Below are 27,686 nucleotides of genomic sequence, written 5' to 3'. Positions count from 1 at the left end.
GCCACGAGTTTCGCTTTACTGACTGTTTTGTTCCTCAGGTGTGGGCGGCTTCCTTCCGGCCATGAAACAAATCGGGAACGTGGCAGCGCTGCCTGGGATCGTACACGTGAGTAACGCGATTACATGCTAAACCCTCGGAGAGGTTTGACCGTGAGAACGTGCTGAAAGTCGTGTGCGTTCACGCTGCGTCTGATTGCTCCACAGAGGTCCATCGGCCTCCCAGACGTTCACTCCGGATATGGATTTGCGATTGGAAACATGGCGGCCTTCGACATGAACAACCCGGACGCTGTGGTGTCTCCAGGTAAGTTTCTAATTTCAGGTATCTTGAGTGAATTTAATCAAAGCAGAGTTTTATTGCAATATTCATTCAGTCATGTGCAGATGGATCATCACACCGTTTCTCCGTACAGTCTCAAACGCCACGCAGCGTCCAGACGCTGACAGTTACCTTTATTTGATGCACAGGCGCTCAGCTGTTCAGTCATCTCTCTCTTCTTCAGGGAGTTTCTTTCTCGTTCGGAATCGAGTCGTGACACCAGGAGTGAAAATCACTTTGAGGTTCGCACTCCAACGCTAACAGCAGACGGATTAGTATCAGTAACAAATGTAAACAACAACAACACATATTTTAAATGATTTTTAGTACAAACTGACACCATAACAAGAATAAACGCATACGCAGACATGATGTAACAAACCAGGAAGCGACTTCACCCTCCAAAACAACAACAACAACAACAACAACAAACAGAGCCGCGGTTTCTCTCTCAAATTACACTCAGTGGGAAAAAGTATTGTCAGCAACTTAATGATTATATAATTATCTAATGCCAGGACCTTATTTTCTGTTAATATCAATGAGCTTATTTTCCAAAAATGTAATAAAGCAAACAGCTGATACTGATGTTCATCTGTGGCGAGATAAAATCCGTCTGTGTGAAAGTCGAAATGTCCGCCTGATGAAGCAGCGTTTGGTTGTTCCTGCAGGCGGCGTTGGTTTTGACATAAACTGCGGCGTCCGTCTGCTGAGGACGAACCTGGACGAGGGAGACGTTCAGCCGGTGAAGGAGCAGCTGGCCCAGTCGCTGTTCGACCACATCCCAGTGGGAGTCGGGTCCAAGGGAGTCATCCCCATGGGGGCCAAGTAAGGAGGGATCCTCCAGGACTGAGTCTAGATCCACAGCACAAACCTGCTGCACCTGTTTACCTGTGTGTGTGTGTGTGTGTGTGTGTGTGTGTGTGTGTGTGTGTTCAGGGACCTGGAGGAGGCTCTGGAGATGGGGGTGGACTGGTCTCTGAGGGAGGGCTACGCCTGGGCCGAGGACAAGGAGCACTGCGAGGAGTACGGCAGGATGCTGCAGGCCGACCCCAACAAAGTCTCCTCCAAGGCCAAGAAGAGAGGCCTGCCGCAGGTATCCCAGCAGCCCCGGCGCTCAGAGCTTCGTTTACACCTGTTCTCCATCCGTCTGCTGCCTTGTTTAACCCCCACCCTTTAATTAACCCCCTTAAAATGAACGGGGGCTTCTCTGTGAAGTGATTCTCTGGTTGTTGCCACACCTACGACTGTTTATTGAATGACTTAATGTTCGGGATCTAGCCCCAGCTGGTCCAGGTTCAGGTTCAGGTTCAGGCTCTCCGCACTCTGAACTCCGAAGCTCCCGAGTTTTTATTCAACGTTTCGTCATCGGGCAAACGTCCACGTGAACAAAAAACAGGCCGAAGAGACGAAACGCGACGGCTCCACCTACCAGGAGGTCACATGACCCAAAATAACATCCATGTGAATTTGCTCTGTGCAGAGAAAACACCGAACAGAACAAACAGTCCTTTCTTTGGGACGTTATGTGTTTTCTCACGTCATGTTGTCGGTTTATTCAGTCCAGACACTCAGACGGGTTTCTGACCTGATTCGTAACAGCCTGGTTCTCATTTGTTTGTTGTATTTACAGTAGTAACTATACAGAAGGTCTGTGTCCAGGCGGTGAAGACGTCTTGTGTGTGTTTGTGTGTTGAAGCTGGGGACTCTGGGAGCAGGAAACCACTACGCTGAGATCCAGGTGGTGGATGAGATCTACAACGACTACGCCGCCAAGAAGATGGGCATCGACCACAAAGGTCAGGTGTGCGTGATGATCCACAGCGGCAGCAGAGGCCTCGGACATCAGGTCGCCACAGGTAGGAAGTGCAGCTCGACACGCACCTGGAGGGCAGCACCAGTTTGTCGTTATTTAGCAGCTTTTAAACTGTCCGACGTCCTTTTTATTCAGCACAAGCTCAGCTCAGTATGAAGCTGCCAGGAACCCAAAATACAGCAAGACGAATGTCACAGGCTTATAAAAATGTACAAATCTTTAGTGATAATCCCTCAAAATATTACTATACAACAGTTCAACGTTGTAAAAAAAACATAGTTTCACTATTAATGCACACAAATACAGCAGAAAAATGTTAGAAATAAAACTATAATACTGTCTGTTTACATGTAAAGTGATTTTATCCAAACTGGCCTTTGTGCCTTTTTCATCGAAAGTCTATATTTTCCTGTAAATCACTGAAAATATTAATAATACGTTTTTAAAAATGTCTTTCAAAAGAATATTTATGGCCTGCAGACATAAATGAGACGAGCTCGTCTCCACAAGATGTATAAATAAAGTTATGTTACTATAAATAAAACTCACTGATGAACAGGTTAAGGCCTTTAAATGTCTTTATTGGATCTCAAACTGTCCTGCCACCAAAGGTTTAAAATTAAAACTTTATTAAAACTCTTTTGAAGATTTTAGAATATTAATCTCAAGCACTGATTGTTTCTGTGTTCAGGCTGTTTACCTTCTCTCAGGACATTTAGATCTCAGTGAGACTTCCTGTTTAAATAAAGATTAAGTAAAATCACTGAGCTGCACTGTGACATTTTTATAGAAACGATAAATAAATGCGACGATGACATAAAACTTCAACACAAAGCCGCTTTAAATGAATCCAGACGCTGTTGAAATGTCACGAATGTTGTTGACAGACGCTCTGGTCGCCATGGAGAAGGCGATGAAGAGAGATAAGATCACGGTGAACGACCGTCAGCTGGCGTGCGCTCGCATCACGTCACAGGAAGGACAGGACTACCTGAAGGGGATGGCTGCCGCAGGAAACTACGCCTGGGTCAACCGCTCGTCCATGACCTTCCTCACCAGACAGGTACGCACGCCTGCAGCGTCGCAGCACGTCGGGGAAATCGGAATATTTGGTCAAACTTTTTAAAAGCGTGTCACCGACTCTCTTGAGTTCGGGATTTGTTAGAGGAGAGATGTTTTGATGACGATGAGCTCATTAAAAGACACCAAAGTAATAATGTTTGAGAGGAAACGCGCGATGTGTCTGCAGTAGTGGTCGACTGATACAGGTTTTTAGAATGGGCCGATATCAAAACAAAGAAAAGTCACGTACAGTTCCATTACTCCCATGCACGTCGCACTGTAATACACGTGGTTATCTCAGCCAGTAACATGTTGTTTTAGAAGGGATTTTTATTAATTATGAAGTAGAGAAACACACTGGGTTGTGCTGTAGGTTTCAGAACGTGAGTGGTGTTTGAGGGAGAGCGGGGGACAGTAACATGTTTAACGCTCTTTCAGATTAGATTAGTCATTTAGGAGAAAACACGATGGCGACTGAGGACACTGAGGTTTGCAGCAGGAGAGTTACAGTACGAAACGCTGACGTCGTTCCACGGCAGCCGGCGACGGGGCTGCAGACGATCGCTACTCTGTCAGAAACAGCAGTTTCAGCTCTCAACTTAAAGTCTGATCGCTCCCACAGCTCCTCGTCAAGACGCCGAGCACAACTCGGACTTCCTCGTCAAGAGCGGAATAAAAGTTTAATGTTAAACACTATTATGTTTCCATGTTTAGGAGTTTTGTTTCAAATGATAGGGGGAGATAACACTTTATTTTACAGGTCTGTCATTTTCTAATAAATCATTTCCAAGACAGACAAAGTAATTTGGCTCTAATTACAGGGGAAACCATCTTTAATTGGTAAACTTCCAATCAGTTGATTCTTAGTAATTGCAGGACAGATGAACACGGCCCAGCGCCAGTTTGTCTCAAACCTAACTGATCTTTTAAAACCTTTTTTCAGGCCTTCTCTAAAGTGTTTGGCACCACGCCGGACGACCTGGACATGCACGTCATCTACGACGTTTCTCACAACATCGCCAAGGTCGAAGAGCACATGGTGGACGGGAAGCAGAGGACTCTGCTGGTCCACCGCAAAGGATCCACCCGAGCTTTCCCCCCACACCACCCCCTCATCCCCGTAGACTACCAGGTACAAAACTCCTCAGACGGTCGAACAGGTTGTTTCATGGGGATTTTAAAAGTGCGGGGTCAAGGTTTGCTGTTGTTTTCAGCTCACAGGTCAGCCGGTGTTGATCGGAGGGACGATGGGGACCTGCAGTTACGTCCTCACAGGGACCGAACACGGCATGACGGAAACGTTCGGCACCACCTGCCACGGAGCGGTACAGTCACATGATGTTGAAGCTTGACCACACCTTCACAAAGCAGCGGTTTTAATGCCCAGATGTTACATCTTTGGGGTCCATAGTAAATAATTAAACAGTTACATGTGTGAGTCTTGTTTTAGTGTCTGAACCGGAAACTAAAACCAAAAACTAAAGCGGTGACTTCATTCGTTGACGTTTCAAACAATCGTACTTTTCCCTAAACTACGGCTGAACTACAGAAGTCCGAAAGATTTATATTTTTATCTTGTGGGAACATCATTTATTAATTCACAGGTTTCTCCACTGTGTCGTTGGAGTGTACTGACGACATCTTTTTTTTTTTTTTACTCGAACTTTAACTTCCAACATCTTTTATTTTAAGCCTGTTTAAGATGTGTTGACAGGCTTTAACTGCAGTGAAGCCGCCAGTCTTGTTGACGTTTCTGCTCGATTATATATTTACGACACCCTGCAGCAGATTGTTAATGTCCGTAGAACAAATTGTGGCTTTGGAAGAGTAAACTCACCGTCCCGTTATAAGCTGTATATTTATTTTTGGATGTTTGACTTGTTATTTTAGTGATGATGATGATATAGTGGTATTAATTGCGTGGGTATGTTTAGTTTGATGTCACCTGGAGTCCTGAAGCATTAACGGGTTAACGGCCTGAAACGTGTGCACACTTTAAAAAATCATTGGGGAGTTTGGGGGCTCCGTATTAAATACCTGGAAAGTTTATACAAACACCGATTCTTGGAAATTATCTCCAACTTCAGTATTTAAAGCACATTTTTGCACAAATTGATCACGTTGATACTTTAATTTAGCAAACATTTGACAAAAAAACTCATCAGGGATTTATAGTAACTGACAGAAGAAGCTCGTATTTACTGTAAAGCTGACGAGGCACGAACGCAACAGCTGATCTGAACTCTGGATGTTTGTTTCGTGAAGTTATTTTCCGTTGGTTGTTTCAGGGTCGCGCTCTGTCTCGAGCAAAGTCCCGCAGGAACCTGGACTTCCAGGACGTCCTGGACAAACTGGCCGACCAGGGCATCGCCATCCGAGTCGCTTCCCCCAAACTGGTCATGGAGGAGGTGCGGACAGTATTCTTGGTCAAGCTATAAATATGGCTACGATGCTAAAACGTTATTTCAGTATGAATACTGATGTTATCATTAATGTTTTATACTTTTTTTTGGCTTGTGGCAGCAGTTTTGTTTAAGGTCTGACATTTCAGAAACAGTTTTTCTGTCATTTTTAAAGTTTTTATTTAATTTGTGTGCTTCAATTAAAAATTGTTTTTTTTTTAAGTGGCGCTAAACATCTTCTGTACGTAGACGATCGAGAATTGTTATTGGTGTCATCAAGTTGTTTTTAAATTTGTTTTCAGGCTCCTGAGTCGTACAAAAACGTGACGGACGTCGTCAACACGTGTCACGACGCTGGAATCAGTAAGAAGGCGATCAAACTGAGGCCGATCGCTGTGATTAAAGGCTGAAGCTGCACGACTCGACGTCTAAAGACAATTTGCACGCAACAAAGGATGTCATGATGCTTAAAAACCCAAGAGACTCGTGTTCAGGAAAACAGAAGATATTTGCTTCATTTTTTCTTTGTTTTTTTGGAATGAATTTATGTTTGAGCACAGAGAGAAAAATGAGATTGAAAATTTAATTTCTAAGCTGAAAATGTTTGTTTTTTTGTTCTGTGATTCAAATAAAGGTGATCACTGAATTTAATGTGATACACGCCGTTACAGTACACTCGCTCTACCTCAGCGGTAGAAGAAGTATTCAGATCTTTTACTTAAAGATCGTAAAAATAACAATACAACGATGTAAAAACACTCCATTACAAGTGAAAGTACAGAGGCATAATCGGCTCATATCTGACTTTATTATTATTATTAATACTGAAGCATCAATGTTAGAGCAGCATTTTACTGTTGTAGCTGCTCGAGGTGGTTTTAACGACTTTATATACTGTTTGCTAGTTTAGTCCAGTGGTTCCCAACCTCGGGGTCGGGCCCCTCCAAAGGGTCACCAGATAAATCTGAGGGGTCGTGAGATGATTGATGGGAGAGGAAAGAAGAAAAAACTAAGTTCTGATGCAGAAATCTGTTTTCAGTGAAATGTTGGATCATTTAAACAGTTATTGAAATGAAACCATGTGAGAAGTTTAGCAGAGAAATGTCTCTTTGGTGGAACTGACGACAACTCGGACATCTGAAACGTGACAAGGAGACAACTACACAGATTTTGTGGTCACAAAGTTTAAGTTTTCTTTAAATTGTAACTAACTAAAGCTGTCAGACGAATGTAGTAAAGTTAAAAAGAACAATATTTCCCTCTGAGATGAAGTGGAGTAGAAGTAGAAAGTGGCGTGAAAAGACTTGAGTAAATGTAAGTAGTACAGTAAAGTACTAACATTTACTGTACTACAGTAAACACTGCCAGAATCCGTGGTAATCATGTGAGATGAGATCATTTAGCTGTTGATTTATCCTGAGTTATATACTCAAACTTACCTTTTTCCTCTTGTTTTTCCTAAAATCATAAAACTACATCTGAGCTCGTGATGTGAAGCAATAAATAAAGCAGAGAGTTTGATATCTCATGATTAGTAAACACTTTATTGGTTCTAAAAGAAGGTTTATCGCCATATAAAAACAAAATAAACATTTCACCATCAATGAACAAATGAATTCATTTGGCAAGTTTTTCCTTTTATATGAGCAAACCTCAGTTCCCTCTGCTGAAGATGATTTAAACAGAAAAATAAAAATAAAAACAGGCTGCAACAACCTGAATATTCATCAAGCGTCTAATGAAGCTGATTTTTCAAGTGGTCATGCTATTTAGCACAGCTGATTCTACTTTAACGGGTTTACTAAAGAAGAATAGATTTGACTTCTAGTGTCTGAGTGAATACTATGACGGTAAGATGAGGAACACAAATCACATTAAATCATTACTTCAGGTGTTTGTGATATTTACCATTCAAGTTGATTGGACCTGGTTCATATAAGTTAACAGGTGAATTAAGTGCAGATCCTGACTGAGCCCACTGTGTCGGTGTTTCGTCATTTTAGTGTTGAAACAGATGCATGTGTACGGAGGTGAAACTGTGACAAAACTGAAGACTTTAGAAGGAATAGTTCAATATTTGGGCAAAAATATGCTTATTTCTTTTTGAGAGCGAGATGTTCAGATGGATCTCAATCTCCCGTTTGCGTGTGTTGCTAACAGAGCTAAAGTCAGGACGTGGTTAGCCTAGCTTAGCGAGAAATAGTTACAGCACTCCTGCTTAAACAAACAAGATTCAACATGTTAATCAGTTAGCTTTAGGAGGTGTGCATAGGTGTATTTTTTAAACTTTGGACAGAGCCAGGCTAGCCGTTTTCCGTCTTTATGCTAAGCTAAGCTAACCACATCCTGATTCAGGCTCTGTATCGAACACAGAGACATGAGATTGATATCCATCTGAACATGTCACTCGCAGATAGAAAGTAAACTTCCCAAGATATTGAACAATTCCTCAAAAAAAAAGGAACGTATCAGCTTAACACACTCAAACTGTTAAACTTAAAACAACTGTTAAAAAACAGTTTTTAGCAATGTTTGCATTCCTGAGCCCACACTGTAATTTTTCTGCAGCTAACTGAAAAAAAATAAATAAAAAATACAGATTTATAAGTCCAGTCTGATATTTTTTGGGGGAAATCCTTTCATTTGTTGCTTTTATATTTATAGATGAGAAGATCACTTTCATCTGTGCGTCCAGTCCAGATGGCTCAAGCCCAGCTTAGCATAAAGACTGAAAGCAGGGGGAAACTGCTAGCCAGTGTAGTATAATCACTAGGTACTTATGGCTAGTTACTGTTTTTTAATCTACAACAAAGTTAGCATATCGAACAGTATGCCAGCTGGTTGTAGCTAGCTGTTATAGTATTTGTTTTTAGCTAAAAGACTGGACGCAGGGGGAAACTGCTAGCCTAGCTCCATCAAAAGAGAAAAATAAAAATAATCCACCCTTCAAAGCCGTCCGAGTCACATACAGGTGTAGAAACAGAAATTTAAAAACAAGACATTGTGGTTTAGGAGCAGTTATTTGTTGACAAACAACCACTGTGATACAAGTAATGAAAGTAATAAAATACACCTTTTAACAACTTATGGAAATGTCTGATTTACAGTACAGAGTACAGAGAAAGGTCCAGCTTGTGTTACTGAAAGCAGGGACAAACTACTAGCCAGTGTAGCCACAAAACAGCTAGCATATATTGACTAGGTATTTATAGTTTCTGGTTTGTTTTTTGTTGCTACAAACAGTAAGCGTATTAAACATTAAGCTAGCTGTTTGTAGCAAGTTGTTGCAGATAACTGGTGCAAGTTTAAAGCAAAGCTTAGCAGAAAAGACTGGAAGACAGGAGGAAACTACTAGCCAGTACTGCTACAAAACAGCTAGCATAATTAATGTTATGTGTTCATTAGCTAAATTATGTTATGCAAATTTCCCAAATTGTTGAATTATTCCTTTAAAAAAAAAAAAAGGAACAAAGCACCTTACAACAACTCCAAACTACAGCTAGCATACCTGATGTTGGTAGCTGTTTGTACTAAGCTAGGCTCAACACATCAATGGTATATACCAGTTACCTACAAAGACTGGAAGCTGGGGGAAACTGCTAGCCTAGCTCCATGTTTATTGAACAGGTTTAGAAATAGAAATGTAAAAAAGGAGACATTATGGTTTTAGTAGCAGCATCTGTTGACCAACAACTGCTGAGCAAACTCTTGGATGGATTGGTGACTAGACTGTTAGCTAACAAGATACAACATGTAAATCAGACAGCTTTGGAGTTCTTTGAAGGTGGATTTTTTTTCCTCTTTTGATGGAGCTAGGCTAGCAGTTTCCCCCTGCTTCCAGTCTTTGTGCTAAGCTAGGCTAAACCGATCTCTGTAGAGATGAAACTAATATCCATCTTCTCATCTGACCCTGGAGATGAGGGATGCTAACTGCATATCCATTCCAATTTTGTAACATTAGCTTAATCTGTTTGGCAAAAATGTTTTTGCTAAAGGTCCCCTTATTAGCTTTTTCTGGAGCTTTAGCTAGTAAGTGGACATTGAGGGGGTGGGTCAAGATTAAAGTTTAACTGAATTATTGTGCATGTGAATTTATTTTTCAGCTTTCCAAATATCAAGTTAATGTCAGATTTTGGTTTTGTTGCCTCAGAAAAAAAGCTTCTTTTTACAGATGCTATTTTAAATTGTCGTTCAATATATTTTACACACAGAAATCCATCGAACCAGAGGAAGACCAACCAATTTCATCCTGACATGTTGCATTTTGAGAAATGGTTTATTATTATTAAATATACTGGAAGGATAAATTCGGTGATATTCTATATATATATATTTTTTCTTGTCAACAAATCCAACGTGCAGAGCCGAACTAAAAATGAACTGATCCTATTAACAAATATTGTGTAAATCCAAATATTTATTAATCCACCACTGAAAATAGTCCAACAAATGCATTATTTCCTCCTGTTTGAGTAACGTTTGATAAAAACTACAGTGACCAGCTGTTTCAGGAAATTACTGAGCCTCTTTGAAAAAAAACAAAACAAAAAGAAACTATATATTTGTGAGTTTGTTTGTTTGTTTTTTTTTTTTTTTTAAAAACGACTTTAGTAGAAACCAATGGACCATAAAAAGTACTGAGATGGGTTGACACATTTTTGGTTTTTGTCTTCTCGTGGGATTTGTTGACAGTTAGAAAAATGTATAACGCCACCTGGACTTATACTTTAAACTAGCTTTATTTATATGCCTGCATGACCACATTTAACTGAGCGCAACACTTTCAGGCACTTTCTCTGGAGGTTTTCAAAAAGGTGAAGTTTCTGGGAAAATATAATAAGTTTAAAGCCAAAGAAAAACTGTTAAACTGCTAAACCAAATCACTAGGAACGCACTGAACATCACAAACCGATTTTAACAGTGGAAACAGTAACTGAGATGTACAGTGAGACAGAACAAAGTGGGGCGTCACAATATCCAAAGTGTTAAAGAACAGAAACATCTGTACAGAGTTTTCCCACATCAGCAAAAATGATCAGTCACAAAGTTTACAGTTAGATCTCGTCTCACACTGATTGGTTTCGTTACTGTTAGACAGCTCCTTCACAGTATTGCTCGCAGTAAAGCGTTGCATAATCAATTAGTCGATCATCCTGAATTGTCACAAATGCTTCAATATAAAATTTGTCGAGCTGCTTCTGTACACAAGCAAATCGAATGTTTTTACACGAGCTGTACATGAACGGTTCCTACGAACGAGTTCACGTATTTCTATGGAAGCTCATTATCACCAAGAAAAGACAAAACAAATATATTAAACGTTAGGAATGACAAAAATAAAAATACTCAAAATAAGTCGAATTCATGATGTTTTAAGTCAGACTTGTGAGATTTAACAGGCCAGAATTAGTTAAATGTTACTTACTTTGTCACAAAAATAAGATTTCAGTTCTTCAAAGTCAACATTTTGATAGTAGATCTCATTTAAATTTTTACTAAGTCAAAAGTATGAAGTCACAATTATGAGATTTGCAAAGGTCAAATTATGAGATACTAAGCCAAAAAATATGACAAAAATACTGAAAGTCACAATTATGATAGTAACTGAAAATTCTGACTTTTTAGTAAAATATTTTTAGGTCAAAATCATGAGATTCACAAAGTTAAAAATATGATAAATAAAAATAATGCTAAATAAATATACTCAAAGCAAGTCTTATGAGATTGTAACTAAAAATTATGATTTTTAGTCAAAATTAGATTTACAAGGTAAAAATGTTATGCTAAGTTCCAATCATGAGACTTACAACTTCAAGTTTAAGTCACAATTATGAGTGTAAGTCAAAAATATTATAAATAAAAATAATGATAAACAAAAATACTGGCAAGTCAAAATAATGAGATACTAACAGAAAATTATGACTTTTGAAGTCACAATTATGAGATTTAAACAGGTCAAAATTTGAGAGACACTAAGTCAACATTACGGGTAGTACGTCAAAACTTAGTATCTCATAATTTTGACTTTTATCATTTCTGACTTTTAATCCTTTGTTTTCATTTTCTGGCAGAGATGGGCTTCCATATTTAGTTTCCAGATGGGAATGAAGATTAAAAACAAAAAACAAAACTAAAGCTAGGAACTTTATTTACATTTTTTTTAACATCTTATTCTCTTATTTACAACTTTGTTCCTCTATTTTATGTTCATTTCCACCTGAAATTAAAAACAGCCCAAAATATTTGTCATATTTCCAGGAAAGAAAAATATTCCATGGACTAATATCATGTCTTCAATTTAATCATAAAGGGGCTGATGTAACTGAAACTGGAATATCTACATCCCATCAGGAAACAAATATAAAGAGTGGTTGAGATAATACCGATAATATTTGCTTTTAAATGGAGGATTCTGGAAAGTCCGTGGATGTTTGCAGATCGAGCCGGGCCGTAAGCACTTAACGTTTCACTTCAAACTTAAAAATCAACCGTCCATTCCTCAACACATAAGGAAAAAAATTAAATCAATGCCACATTTTGAATAAAAATAATACAATTCAGCCCTTTTTTTTGTCCATTCTGTGGCAACAACAACATCCAAAAAACTCAAACCTAGCATGTGGATTCTAATGTGAAGGTTTAACTAGAATAAAGCTATCGTTTCACAAGTCCTAACCGACAGGTGCTCAGATTGTTTAAGTATAATTACCAAAATGTTTCCCCAGATAGGTCGCGTCCTCTCCCACAGATCTGTGTTTACTTCTAAAAGCCTTTTTCCACACGACTTTCCACAAAGTTCTCCATATTTCTGATCGTCAGTCAAGCTCCTTTACGTCCACGTGGACAGCTCGTCTCGTCGGCGGCTGGAGGGATTTATCCGTCCACCGACCTTCTGTCCATGTCCCGACTTAGACAAACTGGGCTTTGTTACGCATTCGCTTTTTAAGTGCAAAAGCAGCTCCTATGCTAGGTTCCATTGTTTTGTTGTAAGTGGCGTGTACGACCACTTCCTGTGAAGTGTCCTTTCAGTCCCAGTGAACTTCCACTTGTATTTCCTACAGCTTGGCTCGCAGAAAGAACGCCTGCACAGACAGGAAGGAAGCAATTGAATTATCAGGTGATCAATACATCGGATAAACAAGCTGAGAACTAGCCCGTCTCATTGATTATAATAAATACACTTGTACCTTAATGTAGTTTTTCAGGACTTTGACGTCTGGCTGCTGAACCACTTGACAAAGCTCCTGTAATATCAAGTTCACAACATGAGAAACTGTAACCGACACACCCGGAGTAAAACCTCCCATCAATATTTTCCAGACCACAGAGGCGGCGTCCCACTATTAGACCAAGTCCTGTTTTTCGGTTTCTTCTCTGTTCACCCTCCCTCACTACTTTCCTGCATATCTGAAGTAGTGCGGCTTTTAGTTGTATCTGTATATTTTTGTTATTTATTGAGTAACTACAATGAAATATGCGGGAAATAAATGGGATTTGTTCTCCGACTGGACAAATCACAGGTGTGATGCTAACTGAGATAAACCTCTTTGTTTCCGTTACTTGAAGTGTTGAAATTATGACATTTTAAGTCAGAATTGTGAGATTTACCAGACCAAAATGATAAGCCAGATGTCTGATTTACTACGTCACAATTCTAAGATTTTCTACCACGTTAACATTTTGCAATAATAAATCAAAATTATGAGATTTACTAAGTCAACAGTATGAGATACGAAGTCTAAAATATTACTAAAACACTCAGTAGGTCACAATTATGAGATAGTAACTGAAAATTGGGTGGGAGGCGGGTTTACATTTAAAGGAAACGACCTTCTTACCTGTGAGATTTCTGGTGACACCTGAAGTGAGGGCAAATACTCCTGCTGCAAGAACTGAATAAACTCCGGCCCCTGAAAGAAAAAGATTATACAGCTATTTACAACTAACCAGTGGGAAGAAATTCCTCCACACATCGATTATGAGGAATATTTCAAAGCTTCACAAAGTAAAACAGTTTTTACCCTTTTGAGATGAATCATTTTCAGCGTGAGAGCACACTCTGACAGCGTCTGAAAGACAAAGAAGAGTGGTGTTTTATTCTGTTAACAGATTGTCAAAATCTTGTGTTTGCAGGCTGGAGTCTGGTAGAGAAACTTACCAGGACTGTTTGAGCGTCTGAGAGGTCAAAGGTCGGTTTGAGAGGAGCCAGGAAACATGCAGGAACGATGTGTTTGTAGATAAAGTCGGGGAAGCCCACCATGCCGTCTTTACCTCCTGCAGGTTTGATCAGAAGACAACAAAACATAAAAACAAAGAAACACTGAAGGAAAAAAGGAACGCAGTAATAATCTAAACCAGTTTGTCGGATACTAGATTTCTCCTCTCACCCCACAGCTCCACCAGCTTGGAGAGGATGATGAAGCAGGTCTTCTGAGCGATGGGGTCGGGGAAGTCCACGGCTCCCTGGATGATGGTGAACACAACTCGCTCGATGTTCTCTGCTCCTGAAAACAAGAACGCAACATTCACACGATCAAATAACTCCAGCTGTGCTTTGGCAGGAAAGTCTGACTGCAACTCTTCATTATTTTAGTGATCAATCAAATAAATCTGTAATCCCCCCCCCTTAAACTTCTGTGGTCTTATCAAACGAAAACTGAGTTAAAACAAATTCACTGTGTTTTCAGGTCTTTGAGGTCAAGACTCCATTTAAAAGATCTGCGTAATTATGAATTACAGTAGAATATTTTGTGTTAATAATAGAAATTCAAAAATTAATGAGAGCAGTAGTTTGACATCTTGAGAAATCTTCTCTTTCTTGTTGAGAGTTAGATGTTCAGAGTGAGACAGCATCTTCAAGTTACTGCCTTGCAGTTAGTCTTGTGTTTTTTTCCAAAATTCTTAAACATCAAAAACATGTTGTGTATAACTCACCCTGGTTGGCCATCACCTCGTTCATCCCACTTCCTGTGATGGTCTGGATGAAGGTAAAGTAGCTCCTCCTCAGCATCTGTTTCTCCAGAGCGGCCGCCTGGTCGTTGTCCTCCGCCGGCCGGGCCAGCACCTCGAAGATGGCGAGCACCAGCGGCATGAAGACCTGCTGCAGGAAGGGAGACACCTGCCGCTGCCATGGCAACGGGAGAAAAAGCTTGTCGTTAATCAACCCGAGGTCCTCATGCTGGTCATCAGTTTATAAACGTGTCATTTTAGCTGCTCTCGAGTGTTTCCTGCGTACCTTGAACTTGGCGGTGATCTGGCTGATGAGCGGGATGAACTCCTGCAGATCTTTGGCCTCGCAGTCCTTCAGCATGTGTTCGGAGGCGGCGGGGATGAAGGGCAGCACCTCCTCCTCCAGGCAGATGATCATTCGGTGCAGGAAGGAGCGGACCGAGCTTCGCAGCACCCCCCGCTGGACGGGACAGCTCAGTGCAGGCAGGAAGGTCTGCAGACAGTCTCTGTAGACCTCCGTACAGCCGCACTGCTTCACCGTCTGCTTGTTGCTGAACGCCTTGCTGGTCCGACTACAAACAGAGCAGAGGGGGGAGGATCAGTTCAGCTGTGCAGTTGACCAAAACTAATTTCAGCCTCTGATTTCAGCAGATTATTTGTAAAGACCGACAACCTTTGGGTGCAGTCGTGCTTGAACATCGAAACAATGAAAATTAAAAAAGGCACAATTCCAAGAGCCATAACCGTGAAAACGTGCGAGCATTGTTTAAAGACAGACTTGCGAACCTAAACTTATTTCCTCTGTCTCTCCAGTCAGTCAGTTTTGGTTTTATCTGTCCAGGTTTGGAGAAATGTGTCTCTGAGATTTCTGCCTCCACTTTAATATAATGGAGGTGAGTGAATGTGGTTCCATCCAGATCACAAAACCTGGACAAATAAAACCAGAGCTGTCAGCACGGCTGCACACTTCAAGTAAGAAGTTTCCTTCTTTTAATTTAGGTCAACTAAACCTTTAACTACTACCGTATATAGTCGTGTATGGGCATTAATTCACCTATGTTACCAAATCAAATGTCAACATTTTGAGAAACTGCTGGTGATACTGAACTGTCCAATCAAAATGTTTTGGATCTGAAGCTAAAATGTGTCCAAACGCTGGATTTGTTAAATAGCAGAAATCCTCCTATCCATCCCTATAAACTCCACATCTATGAAGAATCAATTAAAAACATGAAAGGCTCAGTCTGGATCAGAGTCCTCACCTGGCGAATCCGACAGCGTGGCTCAGACAGTCTGCGAGGACGGTCTTCCTCTCCTCCTCCGTCTCCTGCGGCAGTTTGGCGAGCAGCAGGCGGAAAGCGTCCATCAGTGGCAACAGCAGGCTCCTCATCAGCGCCTGTTTCCTCTCTACGGGACTCTCTCCGTTCACGATCAGAACGCCCGCCGTCTCAAACATGAACAGCTGGTCATCACTGGTCAGCAGCGCCGGGAAGCCATTTTCCTGGACAGAAGGAAACCGCATCACTGCAGAGGACTGATGTAGATATTAAAGCTTGGATGGATAGACTGGTGACCGCTGCCTTCTCCCCCCCCCCTCAATGATAAGTGAATGATCACATGTTGATACTTACGGGGGGAGCGAGTTCAAGCAGGTCCTGGATCCTGGTCAGGATGTCCTCAACAAAGGCATTCATGTGTTTACTGTTAACACAGAGCGTTACTGATGATTACACACAGTCAGGGAAACAGCTAACACATCTGATCCCACAACTGTCACTAAAAGCACTTATTTCTATCACATTTGGTTAAACTGTTGAGTCTCTTTGAATCTGTGACAGAACATTTCTTAAATAACTACGAACCTCTCCCCAAAGTCCAGAAAGATGATATCTCGCACAAAACATCTAAAATCATCAAGATATCACGTTATTATCTTGTTTTCAAGATACCTCGTTATTGTCTTCAGCATACAAGTTATCTTGTTCGCACAGAATTTATATCTTGTTTGTTAGATATTTTATCCAGATCAATAATAAGAACTCAGAGTGAACAAGATTATAACTTGTTCACAGTAAGTTATTATCTTGTTCGCGCGAGATATTTTATCCAGAAGTTATAATTTTGTTTGTTTTCTTGTGCGCACAGGATATCTCGTTATCAAGTTATTACCTTGTTCACACATGACATCTTTGTATCAGGATATCAAGTTATTATCTTGTGTGCACAAGATTGTTTTGGGGCTCCACACAGTAGCCGTGCAGTTAATAAAAATCTGGCCGAGCTCAACTTGTTTGGTTCTTGTTGAAACTAGAAAAATGACCATAAAATTGAATCCTGTGAAAATCTCAACTAAATCCAAACACACGGAGCTTCGCTAGACTGGCGTTACCTGCAGGACTGTTGTAATGCTCTGTATTGTAACGTGTTTCTGTTGCTCAGCGAGCGTTAACTGACTGAAGCTGGACTCACTGCAAAGTTTTGACGAATCTGGAGAAGAGGTAGGCCACTCTGCTGCGGACCTTTGGGCTGTTGTGTCTCAGTCCTCTTTGGTCCAGAAACGCCATCTGACAGTGAACACAACACCGGTCTGCTTTACACATGTTCCGACACACAGGAGTTATATTTGATTTGCAACACACAAACACACAAAAGAAACCAACCTTATCGTTTGTTTAAAAAAAAATGGATTTTAACGTGTAGATTTTCTTATTCCTGCTAAAAAGTCACTCACCAAAACATTTGGGATGTGCTGAGGCTCCACGATGAAGAATTTATCGTATCGAACAACTGTTTCGAAAAACTCCAGAGACACTGAGCTGTGCTGGTAGCTGCTCACGCTGCAGGACACCAGCTGAGGATTCAAAGAAGAGAAAACATTGATCCCTGTAATGTTTCCACATATTTACGGCCATTAGTTTATCTCCTAATGTGGTGAAAGCAAAGGAAAGCCACGGACAGCAGATTCTGAACAAAACATTTATTAGTAGAGTCGTGTGACCGACCGTCCTCATCATGTCCTGCAGGGCACTCGTCTTCGCCGTGTCTCCGGTGAAATGAGCGCCATGAGATGCCGGCAGGGCCTCGCCCAGCATGTACAGCAGCCTGATGGCCACCTCCACCTCCATGAACGGGGCCGTCTGCCAATTCCTGAAGGACAGATAAGGAGAGAGATAAACTTCTGTGTTGGAGGGCTGGAATGAAAACCGGCAGTCTACATGACCGCATCACTGACACCTGCTGGTTTAGACCTCCGTGTTTTTAAGAGTTCAAAGTGTGATTCATTTTACTGCTACAATTTATTCCCACCAAATTTAAACTACAAAATGGTTTTGTGGCCCAAACTGTAAAAAGTGCAAATGTGAACTCGGCAGGGAAGCCAGAGAAGCCAGAACCAAGTCTATAACAAATACGAATGTGCTTTGTTTCGTATACATACCCACGCGTTCCTTACATAAAGCTGCATCTACTAATGTAGGCTACACACGTTTCTACCAATAAAATGTTTCTAGTCTGTTTTTTCTTCTTTATTGTACTTCGTTTGCTAGCAACATGACTTGTTACACCACCTGTTAAAGTCCTATGCAGCGATGTTCCTGGCTTCCCCATTGCCTCAGGTTGGTGATTGGACCCCAGCATACCTGCTTGCAAGTCTTTTTTCTCTCTAAATAAATAAAGAAATAAATAAATAAAAGCGGGCTCTTACTGCATGGTGTTGGTGAAGACTCGTCGTACGGCCTCCAGCAGCAGCTCAGGAGACACCTGAGCCAGACGATCCAACAGCATCTTCAGCTGCTTCCTGTACTCCACAAACATCGCCTCGTCCTCGCCCTGACGAACAAAAAACCAGAAGCGCTGCTACGGTTTCGTGCTCTCCGAGTGTAACAGGCGACAGTCAGCAGTGAATGAAGAAACTCACCTCGTTTTCAAAGTTGTATTCGTCGTCATACGTCAGTTTTTTCATGACAGCGAGCATGATGGCCTGTGGTGAAAAAGGCAGGAGTATTAACGTTTTTGAACCTCAAACAGACGATCATATATGTGATTTCATTGCTTACAGTCAAAGACTCACCTCTACGTTTGTTTTCTGCTGGTCTGTCAGTTGGGGAAGCTACAAAAGAAAACATAAGAATTTTCTGTCATTTAATCGTTTCAGCTTTATTTTTATCATCTCAAAAATTATACCGATGTGATCGTGAAGGATGTGATAAGGCACTAACTCTGAAACCTTAAGATATTTATTTATATTCATGTGTGATACGATCAAAAGCTCCAGAACAGCTACTCAAAGGACCTTTGTGGTTTCGTACATTGTTTTGCCAACTCAAGATATTTTGTTTCCGATCACATAAGATTAAAAAAAGGCAGCAAATCTTCACAACTGAGAAACTAGAATTAGGAAATCTTTGACATTAATGATTAGTCGATTATCAAAACAGCTGCCAATTTATTTTCTGTCGATCAATTAATCGACTGCTTGTTTCAGCTCTACAACTGATATTTCCTGACCCCCCTAGAACTACACGCCTCTAAAATCCAATAATATTCCAGGACCTCCTTGGTCCAGGAGAAATCTTGAATTCTTCCTGACCCCCGGGACTCTGACTGGTCCAGGTGAAGCTTCCGGCCTCACCTGTTTGAGAACGTGCAGGTATTCGTAGCAGAAGCCGACGATGTTGGCCGAGATGTCGTCGTCCTCGTGCACCAGCAGCTGCAGCAGCAGCGGCACTTTGGTCTCCACGGCCTGCAGCGTCTCGGCCGTGTCCTTCACATTGCCGGTCTTGGCCAGTTTGGTCCAGCTCAGCACCAGACTCTGACCCATCCCGTTCACCAGCCGCGAGAACTTGGCCAGGAAGTCCACGTCCTCCTCCTGCCGGACGGGAAGAGGGAAATAAAACATTCTGCCATCCAGGAAGTGAGGAGAAGCAGGAAAAGCATGTGACCTTTTGGCCTCTGGGTGTGAATATAAACATGTGGTCTAAAGTAAACCTGGTCCTCTTATCTCTCATATCTGCACTGACCTACAGCGACAGACCAACAACAAACCGGTGTTTTACTTCCTGCGCAGCAGGGTCTGTGCACAACGACAAACACATTTTCAATATTATCTGACGTTTTTATGGCTGGAAATGTAAAGAAATGTCAAAAACATAAACCTCTAAAACCTGCAAATACTGTTGTATTAAAGGACATATTAAGATCTAGTGTCCACGACATGACGAGGTATTTTCATGTTATACTTTAATTTCTCATTCATCAAGAAACCTTCTTGTTATTACACAATACCGACTTATCTCATTACTTATGGTGTTTTTTTTTTTCGCTCCACGTGATATTTAAACACAAAGTCGAGCTCTGAAGGTGAAATCGAACCTGTTCCACGTTGAAGAATCCAGCAGACTGCAGAACTTGGCACAGAGACTCCACCAGCTTGGTTTTATCCACGGGGTCCATTCCTTTGTTGACGATTTCAAACAGGCAGTCGCAGGCCTCCTCTCTGAGCTCCTCCACCGACATCTGACTCAGCAGCAGGTTCACAAACCTGGAAACACAGGTGAACCACAGAAACCTCTGAATATCAGAGCGCTCTGGTGCCTTCCTGCCGTTAGCCCGTTTGTAATCAAAGCTTCCCTCTTCACACACTAAGCAGAAGGTCACCGTCAATGACGTGGACTTGATTAACCCAGAAAAGCTGAGAAGTGATGTCAGTTAGCTGCGCAGAGCACGCTCAGGTTTACCACCCAGCCTGATCGTGATAGTTTGTATAAAAGAGACGTTAAATGGACGAGAAAGGTGAAACATGAGAAACTGCCTACACACACACACACACGCAACACCAGAATTTAAATTTCGACAGTAACAGTTCAACTTCACTTTCCCACTGTGAATGAAATAATTTCTGTCTAATTATCCCAATAGGCTGATAGATGTACGGTTTGGCAGCACTACGGTCTCCAAGTAAGTTACACTGGACAAAGAGCTCAGATGAAAACGTGGCGCTGACAGCGTTCGGTCAAAGTTGCGTATATTTCCGGTCTATAATGCTTGTGGATCTACGAACGCGATTTTGTGTCCAAGCTCTCATCCGTTAATCAATAAGATTATCACTGGAACTAAGCTTGTGTTGCTATGTCTGTTATCGGTGTTAATCGCTCCATCGCAGCTCATTTCCTGTGTGAGGCGACTCACCGGTCGTTGGCGATGAGGTTGAGGTCGATCCAGGACACGTACGCTCCCACCACCTCCAGACACTGGCAGGTGAGCTCCGGGTGGGACTGCTGGTAGGTCTGCAGGATCTGGAACCAGGACTCCACCAGGTTGGGGATGCACTGCTCCCGCATGCTGTCTTTGATTAAGGTGTTTCTACGTGTCTCCTGAAGGAAAGATTCAGGACTCTCAGCTCAACTTAAAAACTTTTACAAGTCATCAAATTCTGATTCTGACATTAATGTCTGAAGGAAGAATAAGATGCAATGATACAAAAATCAATGATCGCCACCTTAAAAACAGCATAAAATCTGACATTCAAAGACTTTTACTGGATGGTCCATCACATGTTCATGCCAGTATAAATTTAAAGTCACATTACTTCCCTTCCTTCAAAACCAGTTTTGTCATCACAACATTATAAGTTATGAGTTGGTCAACATTTTGTGGGTTTTACTTCCTTTTCCTGTATTCATCATCTCTCTTCTCTTCCTCTCACTAGTTCAGCTTTCACTTTATTTGATTGTTCAGTCAAGATTTAATCAACATCAATGTCTTTTCATTTTTTTCACAGCTTAAGAAGTTACATTTACTTAAGTAGCATTTTTGAGTGAATCCGACTTGTTGGAGTAGTTTAAAAGCAGCATACTTTTTCCTCTTTATAATAGTATATTTTGGGAGATAAATTAAATTAAAATAGCTGGTGATTAATTTTCTGTTGATCGATTATCTGTTTCAGCAGTTACTCGCTGCTCGTGTAGTTTGTTTCAGCAGCTACTTTTGTACTTTTACTACTACTTTACTTCTGCTAGAGGAGCGTTAGTACACAGTAACAGTATTTGGGTGAACTTTTTGGCATCTCTATCAGTCTCTGCTGTCGCCATTTTCCTTTCATTTGTGCCACATTGCTCCTTCCAGTTAATGTCCAATGAAATTATTAAGAAAAATAAAGATTTACCATTTTCTTCTGTGTTTATATTCAAATTAATCTTAAATAGGAATTTACTTTAATATTCTCTCGCAAACAACTAATTTCTCTCACTGAAGGAAAAACTTCACGACGCTTCCTTTAATTCTCATGTGTTTAACTTAAAAATGTATTCTTAAACAAAGTGATGTTAAGTAGAAGAACTAAGGAGGTTTTGTGGAACCAGCCCAGAGCAGAAATAAAACAATATAGTGTAGTTGTTCACTATATATGTCAAAGTTACAGAGCCCCTAAATATCAGAAAAATTAAAAGCGAAAAAGTTTCTTCATTTTAGTTTATGACCTTTACTTTTCTCCTCATTGAACAGTCTGATTTCCACCAGCTGGGTCATAGATCACATCCCTCTGTGCAACCCCCCGACATCCATTTTCAGCCTTTTCTTGCTTCAAGCTCTTCGAATTCCCCGATAAACTCCAGGATCAACAGGAAGCCTGCGAGGAGGAAGAGTGCGTCTTACCTCAGGCGAGTGGAGGATATCTCTGTCCACCACCTCGGCGTCGATGGCCATGAGCGTCCTCAGGTAGATGTCGACGCCGTGAGGGTTCAGACCCACCAGCGACAGGATGTCGAAGAAGAACTTGGGCCACATGGTCAGATACTCCATGACGAAGGTGAGGGCGAACACCTGAGCCGCCTTGTTCCTGATAAACGGCTTCTCAGGCTGGGCATTCATGAGCTGCAGTCAAGGAGAAGGGACAAAAAACACATCAGCAGTCTGCGGGAGATTCTCAGTTACAGCAACATACTGAATAATTGTTCATTTTTATTAAGTACAACATAAGTTTTGTAACTTTCTCTAAAATATGTATATTTTTAAATCATTAGAAACACACACACACAACCATTTTCAAGTTCAATATGGGAGCAGACAAACCGGATCCATAATGTATATTATTTTTTATTTTCCTCTCTCCTGTCTCACTTATTGTCTCGTTTCCTTGTAATTATTATTTATTCAGTTTATCTTGTTTTGAGTTTTAGCAGAGGTCTTCTTAATGTACATATGCGAGTGTGTATGTGTGTACTGTATGCATCTGTGAAAAGACATTGCTGTAATCCCAATAAATTATTAAATCCATAAATAAGTGTGCTAGCTGTGTGAGAGCAGCCTGTGGGACAATGCACTGACGTTCTTGTTTGCGTTGACTGTATCTGTAACTATAATGTTGTTTCAAAGTAAATCTGTTCATTGCAGAGTTTTTCTCAGCTCACATTACAAGTACAAGTCCTGCATTCAAAATTTTACCTCAGATAAAGTTTCAAAAGTAAAAGTACTCATTACGCAGATTATGTAAGTTTATTTTACCAGCTCGGCTGCTCCCTCCACTACACACTTCATGTATATGTTGTATTTTTAACTCCTCTTGCTTATTGTTTAAGATCACTTGTCAGACCAGTAAATCTTCTGTTTATACCCTTTAAATACTTAATATACGTACTTTATATAAAAAAGTACTGTCTCTCTTTTACATTATATTCTCTTTTGTTGTCAGAATATTGCACATTTTGTTCTTATTATCTTTACTGCACTTTGGTTTTGTTGTCTTTTGCGCAGACAAAATCCATGAATTTTGAACATATATATTATCAGATTGTTCACACTGGTGCATTTAAATTATGTAGTAGGCTGAGGCGGAGCTAATGTTAACTACTTTATATACTTTGACTTTATTATTAGCCGATCACATGTTTGTATAAATGTAGTGGAGTAAAAGTATAAAGTATCACAAAATGGAAATACTCAAGTAAAATACAAGTACAGTCCTAAAGAAGAAGCACTTTCCGCCACATCCTGTCCTGCAGTACCTGACACTGGAGCCACTTCATCAGAGTCTCTCTGATGAGTTGCTGCTGAACTGCACTCAGACCAGCGTGTCTGCAACACAAACAACAGATCCCAGGTTGAGACGGTTCGTTCAGATTAAACTAATCCACGTTTCCACAGAGGAGATCGTGAATCGGAGCCTCGTCCTCCTCACCTGAACTTAATCTGATGTTCCAAAACTTGGAAGCAGAAGAACTTCACATGGTCGTCACTGAAATAACAAAACAGATGAAATGTGTTTAGACATATCTGAAACAACCCATCAGCAGCTATAAGAGGATCGAATCATTCTGTATCAAAGCAGGAGGCGTCACTGTAGCTGTAGACATGAATTATAAAACCTGTGTTGCAGATGTGAAACTCACTTGTAAATCCCTTTAGCGAGGGCCTCTGCACACACCTCCCAGGCATCCTGAGACTCCTTCAGCTGCTCAAAGTATGCCATGGCCTGAAGAAACACAGACAGCAATATTACAGGTTCAACACTCAATATAGCTACTATCTAACAATGCCAAAACGCTATCCTGCTCATCGATTTATAACCTCTCCCACAATGATCTTCCACCCGAGAGAGAACCTAAAGATGGTGCAGAAAAATCACTACCAGTTAACAAATCTCTAGCTCATTAATGAAAATAATTAAGGATCAAAACATAATTGACACACAAACAGCTTGGACTTCTTCCCATGAACGTCGAAGGCGCTAAAACGCCAGAAGATGGCGACAGCTGCTGTAAAACCCCCCAGCGAAGAAGAAGACAGGCTGCAAACTATAGCTAACATTGTACAATCAGCTGGATTAGCTTTCTAACATAGCTTCACGTGCAACAGGCTAACAAGTAGCTAATCACATCAAATCAACTAGCGTGACGTTAGCTAGCGGTAATAAAAAGAAACAGGACGTTTTGGTTTTAACGTTATATTGTTCAGAACTTGTAAACGTGACGACAGCTTGCTGTTAAGTTAACATTTATACCCCAAAATGTCAACAACACAACTGCAAGACATCTCCATGTAAACCAAAGCACCATTTTGTCTGGTAGGGGGCACTAGGGGTCAAAGTGTGAACAGTATTAAAATGCATTTCATTATGTGCATAACCACGCAAACAAGCTCAATATCAAATACGGTGCCGGTGCTCACGAGCCGATACGTTAAAATGTCTTCCGTGGAAAAAGGCCTGTCGCAGCTGTAAATAATAAAAATTAATGATGGCTGGATTCCATTTAGCTGCTTCAGTTTCAGGGTGCTGGTATTGTGAATGCTGACTTACTGGGACACCCGAATAAAAACAGATTCATCCTTAAAGCCAAGACAAATCCGAGGTCCATCCACACAGGCGTTCTCACTTAATCTACCTGATTGTATTTCACCTTTAAAAAAAAAAAAAAAGGGCGCATACACCTTTATCATTTTTATTGGTTCTTACGAGTCTGAAGAGCTTGTGTAATTGGCAGCATAGCTACACACCTCTCCAACTAAAGCAACGGTCCAATCAGACAGAATAACTGAAAACACCTGTGTGGGTGTGCAGGCCCTTTAATGTTATTAACAGCAACACCTGGGATTTTCCCACCATGACAAGTCAAACTGTCTTCTGTGAGAGAGGCCTTCAAAGCTGTACCATCCCAGGCCAGATTAACCCTCTACTGGGCCCCTATTGGTTGTGGTACTTTGGTTAAACACAAAGTATTGCGTGTAAACTCAGCAGTATAATAATGCAGCGTCTCACCCTCTGCCTGTAGCGGGCATCGGCGTTCGGGTTGAGCCCCAGCAGGGCCTGCTCGTCCATGACTGCAGCGACAGACTGGCAGGCCATTCGTGGGTTAGCTTTCCTCCAAGACAGGTTCACTCCTCTCTGCTGCTGACAGGCAGATTGTTCTCATCTGGTAAGAAGAAGGACAAATCATGAGGCGATATGTACTCAGAGCTTCCATCTCCACTACCCCTGCTATCTAGATAACACAAATGTCTGCATGAAAATAACCAAACTGCATTATACTGAGAGAATATTGTTTTTCCAGACCCCTTGCACTAAAATGCAGTCCAGCCCAACATCAACACTGACAACGTCCTCAATAAGAAACATATAGTTAAATCAACACCTCTGACTATAGCCAGGTTTCCAGATTTTCTAGAAAATGGTCCAAGAAAGACGTGACTCGCTGCTCGTCTCCGCCCGCTGCTGCGAGAACACGAGTTCACTGGCTGATGGAGGCGAACAGCTGGTGGAGCCGATCCTCCAGAAGAAGAAGACACAACGAGATGACCTCATTAAAACAGCGCCAGTCGAAGCTCAGATAATGGAAACATTTCTGTTAGTTTCCTGTGTTAATGAGTGAGGAGGCTGAAACCTTCCCCACACTAAGTCTGTTTCCATTGCACTTTGCTTTTATCGATACATCAGCTTTTCCACCTCAAGCAAGCGTAAAAAAAATAATCTAAAATCATTAGTCGCAGCCCTGGCAGGGTTGGCTATACGCGACATCCAGGTGAGGTGACTAACAGAAACAATGGGAGTGAGTTAGCGCTGGTTTGGGTCACTGTGTTCCCTTCACAGACCTCAGCGGGGAGAATCAGCAGGTTGTAACTTCAACGATATCTTAATAATCCCACAGATGCCTCACAGTTTGCCTGAGTCCGTTTGAAGGATAAAACAGATGGACAGTCTATGGAAATATTGGATTTAAAAAAGGTTTCAACCCGGACAAACGACTGAATTTACAGCAAGACGGTCCACACCTGTGGAATCACCAAACACACCTCCGAAAGAGCAGTCCACAGAAAAACAGCGGAGTGACATTTACCTGAGTTTTGTGATCTCATTATAGCCCCCCCCCACACACACTCGTGTTTTAGCATTACCATGGAGTCACAGAGGTATCTGTTTACCTAAAAGATGAAGTGACCTCGCTTACCACTGCTCTCCAGATTCCTCAAATCAGTGAAGACACATCCTGTCCACCTCCACCCTCCAGGTAACCACCATCTAACATTTCTGTGTAGATTAGGAAACAATGTTTTTTTATATCCAGGTGGTTAGAAGAGTCTTTGAGGATCCTGGAAATACCTTCAGAGCAGCGGTAAGGTTTCCAGGTATTTCTCTTTCAGATGCTTTGTGACTCTAATGTAATGATAACGCACGAGGAGCACAAACTAATTCAATGATAAGTCAGTTAAGCTGACAGTTAAATGACGTGGCTGGCTGATGGCCTCCTGTAACGCGCTTGCTTCCGCTGACAATGTGGCATCCAGGTGAGAGTCAGCACAGGTGTGTGTTGACGGATACCAGAAATACCTCAAATATAACAGTTTCCTTTGTGTTGTACTTACAGAGGATGGAGAGGAGGAACAATACAGCTCAGCCATCGTCCCTCTGCCTACATGATGCAACGCAGCGTCAACACGTTTAGCCACCATGTTTTATTTATAACGTTAGCATCGTAAATAAATAAAACCCACTACAGGACACATAAGTGGTTAAATAGCGACATCGATGAGCTGTGTTGTGGATGTGGATGCGACCTGCTAGCCGGGCCACTCCTCAGAAAGTTGACACTGCGGTGCTAAAAGCTAACAACTTCACTCAAATACACAAAATAGCTGACTGCTGCTAACTCAAGCTAGCGTTAGCCGACTAGCTTCTAAGCTCAACTGCCGTGGCGATCCTGGCCGTGTAACGTTTAATAAAAACCCCGGTCATCACCGGGAAGCTTTCGCTAACAGAGATACTGACAGTCTGGGAGGAAGTAAAGGCGGTTTTATTGTGTTTTTATTCTTGTTTATCACGGCTCGGTAGCGTTACCTGCCGATGTCTCGCTCGCCTCCCTTAAACACATCAGCGCTGCGAAAATCTCACGATGACAAACTCCGCTAACGTTAGCCGTTTCTTATCAAGCTGAGCGCGGGAAAAAAAAACAAAACAAACAAACGGCACATTGTGGGGAAAGCTCACCTTAATGGAAACTTAATTCATCAAGTGTTTCTCCCGTCAACTCATCGCGGAGCCGCCGAGAAGCCTCCAGAAATCAGTTGCACGTCGGTCCCAACCGCCAGCAGCAGCAGCGGTGCGGCGTGTCCGCCCCGTTAGCATCCGGGTCACCGCCACAGGAAGCGGTTC

At 41.5% G+C, this 27,686-nt stretch overlaps 2 protein-coding genes across 6 annotated transcripts in view; one reads left to right on the top strand and one right to left on the bottom strand.

Annotated features, from left to right (window-relative positions):
- Nucleotides 1–9,411, top strand: part of rtcb (RNA 2',3'-cyclic phosphate and 5'-OH ligase) — an 11,504-nt gene extending 2,093 nt beyond the window's left edge. The window contains exons 3-12 of one of the 2 annotated variants that reach the window (XM_044186038.1): nucleotides 39–106; nucleotides 205–304; nucleotides 991–1,147; nucleotides 1,259–1,415; nucleotides 2,019–2,178; nucleotides 3,023–3,198; nucleotides 4,141–4,329; nucleotides 4,412–4,522; nucleotides 5,486–5,605; nucleotides 5,902–9,411. In XM_044186038.1, the coding sequence (XP_044041973.1) occupies nucleotides 39–106; nucleotides 205–304; nucleotides 991–1,147; nucleotides 1,259–1,415; nucleotides 2,019–2,178; nucleotides 3,023–3,198; nucleotides 4,141–4,329; nucleotides 4,412–4,522; nucleotides 5,486–5,605; nucleotides 5,902–6,009 (1,346 nt within the window). In that variant the 3' untranslated portion in view covers nucleotides 6,010–9,411. The remainder of the gene's footprint in view (nucleotides 1–38; nucleotides 107–204; nucleotides 305–990; nucleotides 1,148–1,258; nucleotides 1,416–2,018; nucleotides 2,179–3,022; nucleotides 3,199–4,140; nucleotides 4,330–4,411; nucleotides 4,523–5,485; nucleotides 5,606–5,901) is intronic. The other variant, XM_044186039.1, reaches the window with a different exon arrangement.
- On the bottom strand, nucleotides 7,123–27,686 carry xpot (exportin, tRNA (nuclear export receptor for tRNAs)). 4 transcript variants are annotated; one of them, XM_044186035.1, is made up of 26 exons: nucleotides 27,522–27,686; nucleotides 26,485–26,564; nucleotides 25,299–25,452; nucleotides 23,932–24,014; nucleotides 23,721–23,777; nucleotides 23,548–23,617; nucleotides 22,199–22,417; nucleotides 20,735–20,919; nucleotides 19,919–20,087; nucleotides 19,179–19,415; nucleotides 18,618–18,656; nucleotides 18,465–18,527; nucleotides 18,252–18,376; nucleotides 17,551–17,695; nucleotides 17,280–17,399; nucleotides 17,018–17,112; nucleotides 16,180–16,249; nucleotides 15,811–16,049; nucleotides 14,835–15,120; nucleotides 14,534–14,723; nucleotides 13,987–14,103; nucleotides 13,758–13,873; nucleotides 13,621–13,668; nucleotides 13,438–13,509; nucleotides 12,787–12,843; nucleotides 7,123–12,681 (listed from the first exon to the last, which is right to left on the bottom strand). In XM_044186035.1, exons 3-26 carry the CDS (start codon nucleotides 25,383–25,385, stop codon nucleotides 12,655–12,657), a joined length of 2,916 nt encoding a protein of 971 aa, XP_044041970.1. In that variant the 5' UTR covers nucleotides 25,386–25,452; nucleotides 26,485–26,564; nucleotides 27,522–27,686; the 3' UTR covers nucleotides 7,123–12,654. The 4 variants fall into 4 exon arrangements, with proteins under 4 accessions (XP_044041970.1, XP_044041969.1, XP_044041972.1 ...); XM_044186034.1 differs by lacking the exon at nucleotides 26,485–26,564; XM_044186037.1 differs by lacking the exons at nucleotides 26,485–26,564; nucleotides 27,522–27,686 and adding an exon at nucleotides 27,372–27,486.

This window comes from Siniperca chuatsi, linkage group LG23, assembly GCF_020085105.1.
Source record: "Siniperca chuatsi isolate FFG_IHB_CAS linkage group LG23, ASM2008510v1, whole genome shotgun sequence".
Taxonomy (NCBI): domain Eukaryota; kingdom Metazoa; phylum Chordata; class Actinopteri; order Centrarchiformes; family Sinipercidae; genus Siniperca; species Siniperca chuatsi.
The sequence above is the reverse complement of the archived record's forward strand: the minus strand, read 5'-3'. Positions and strand labels throughout refer to the sequence as shown.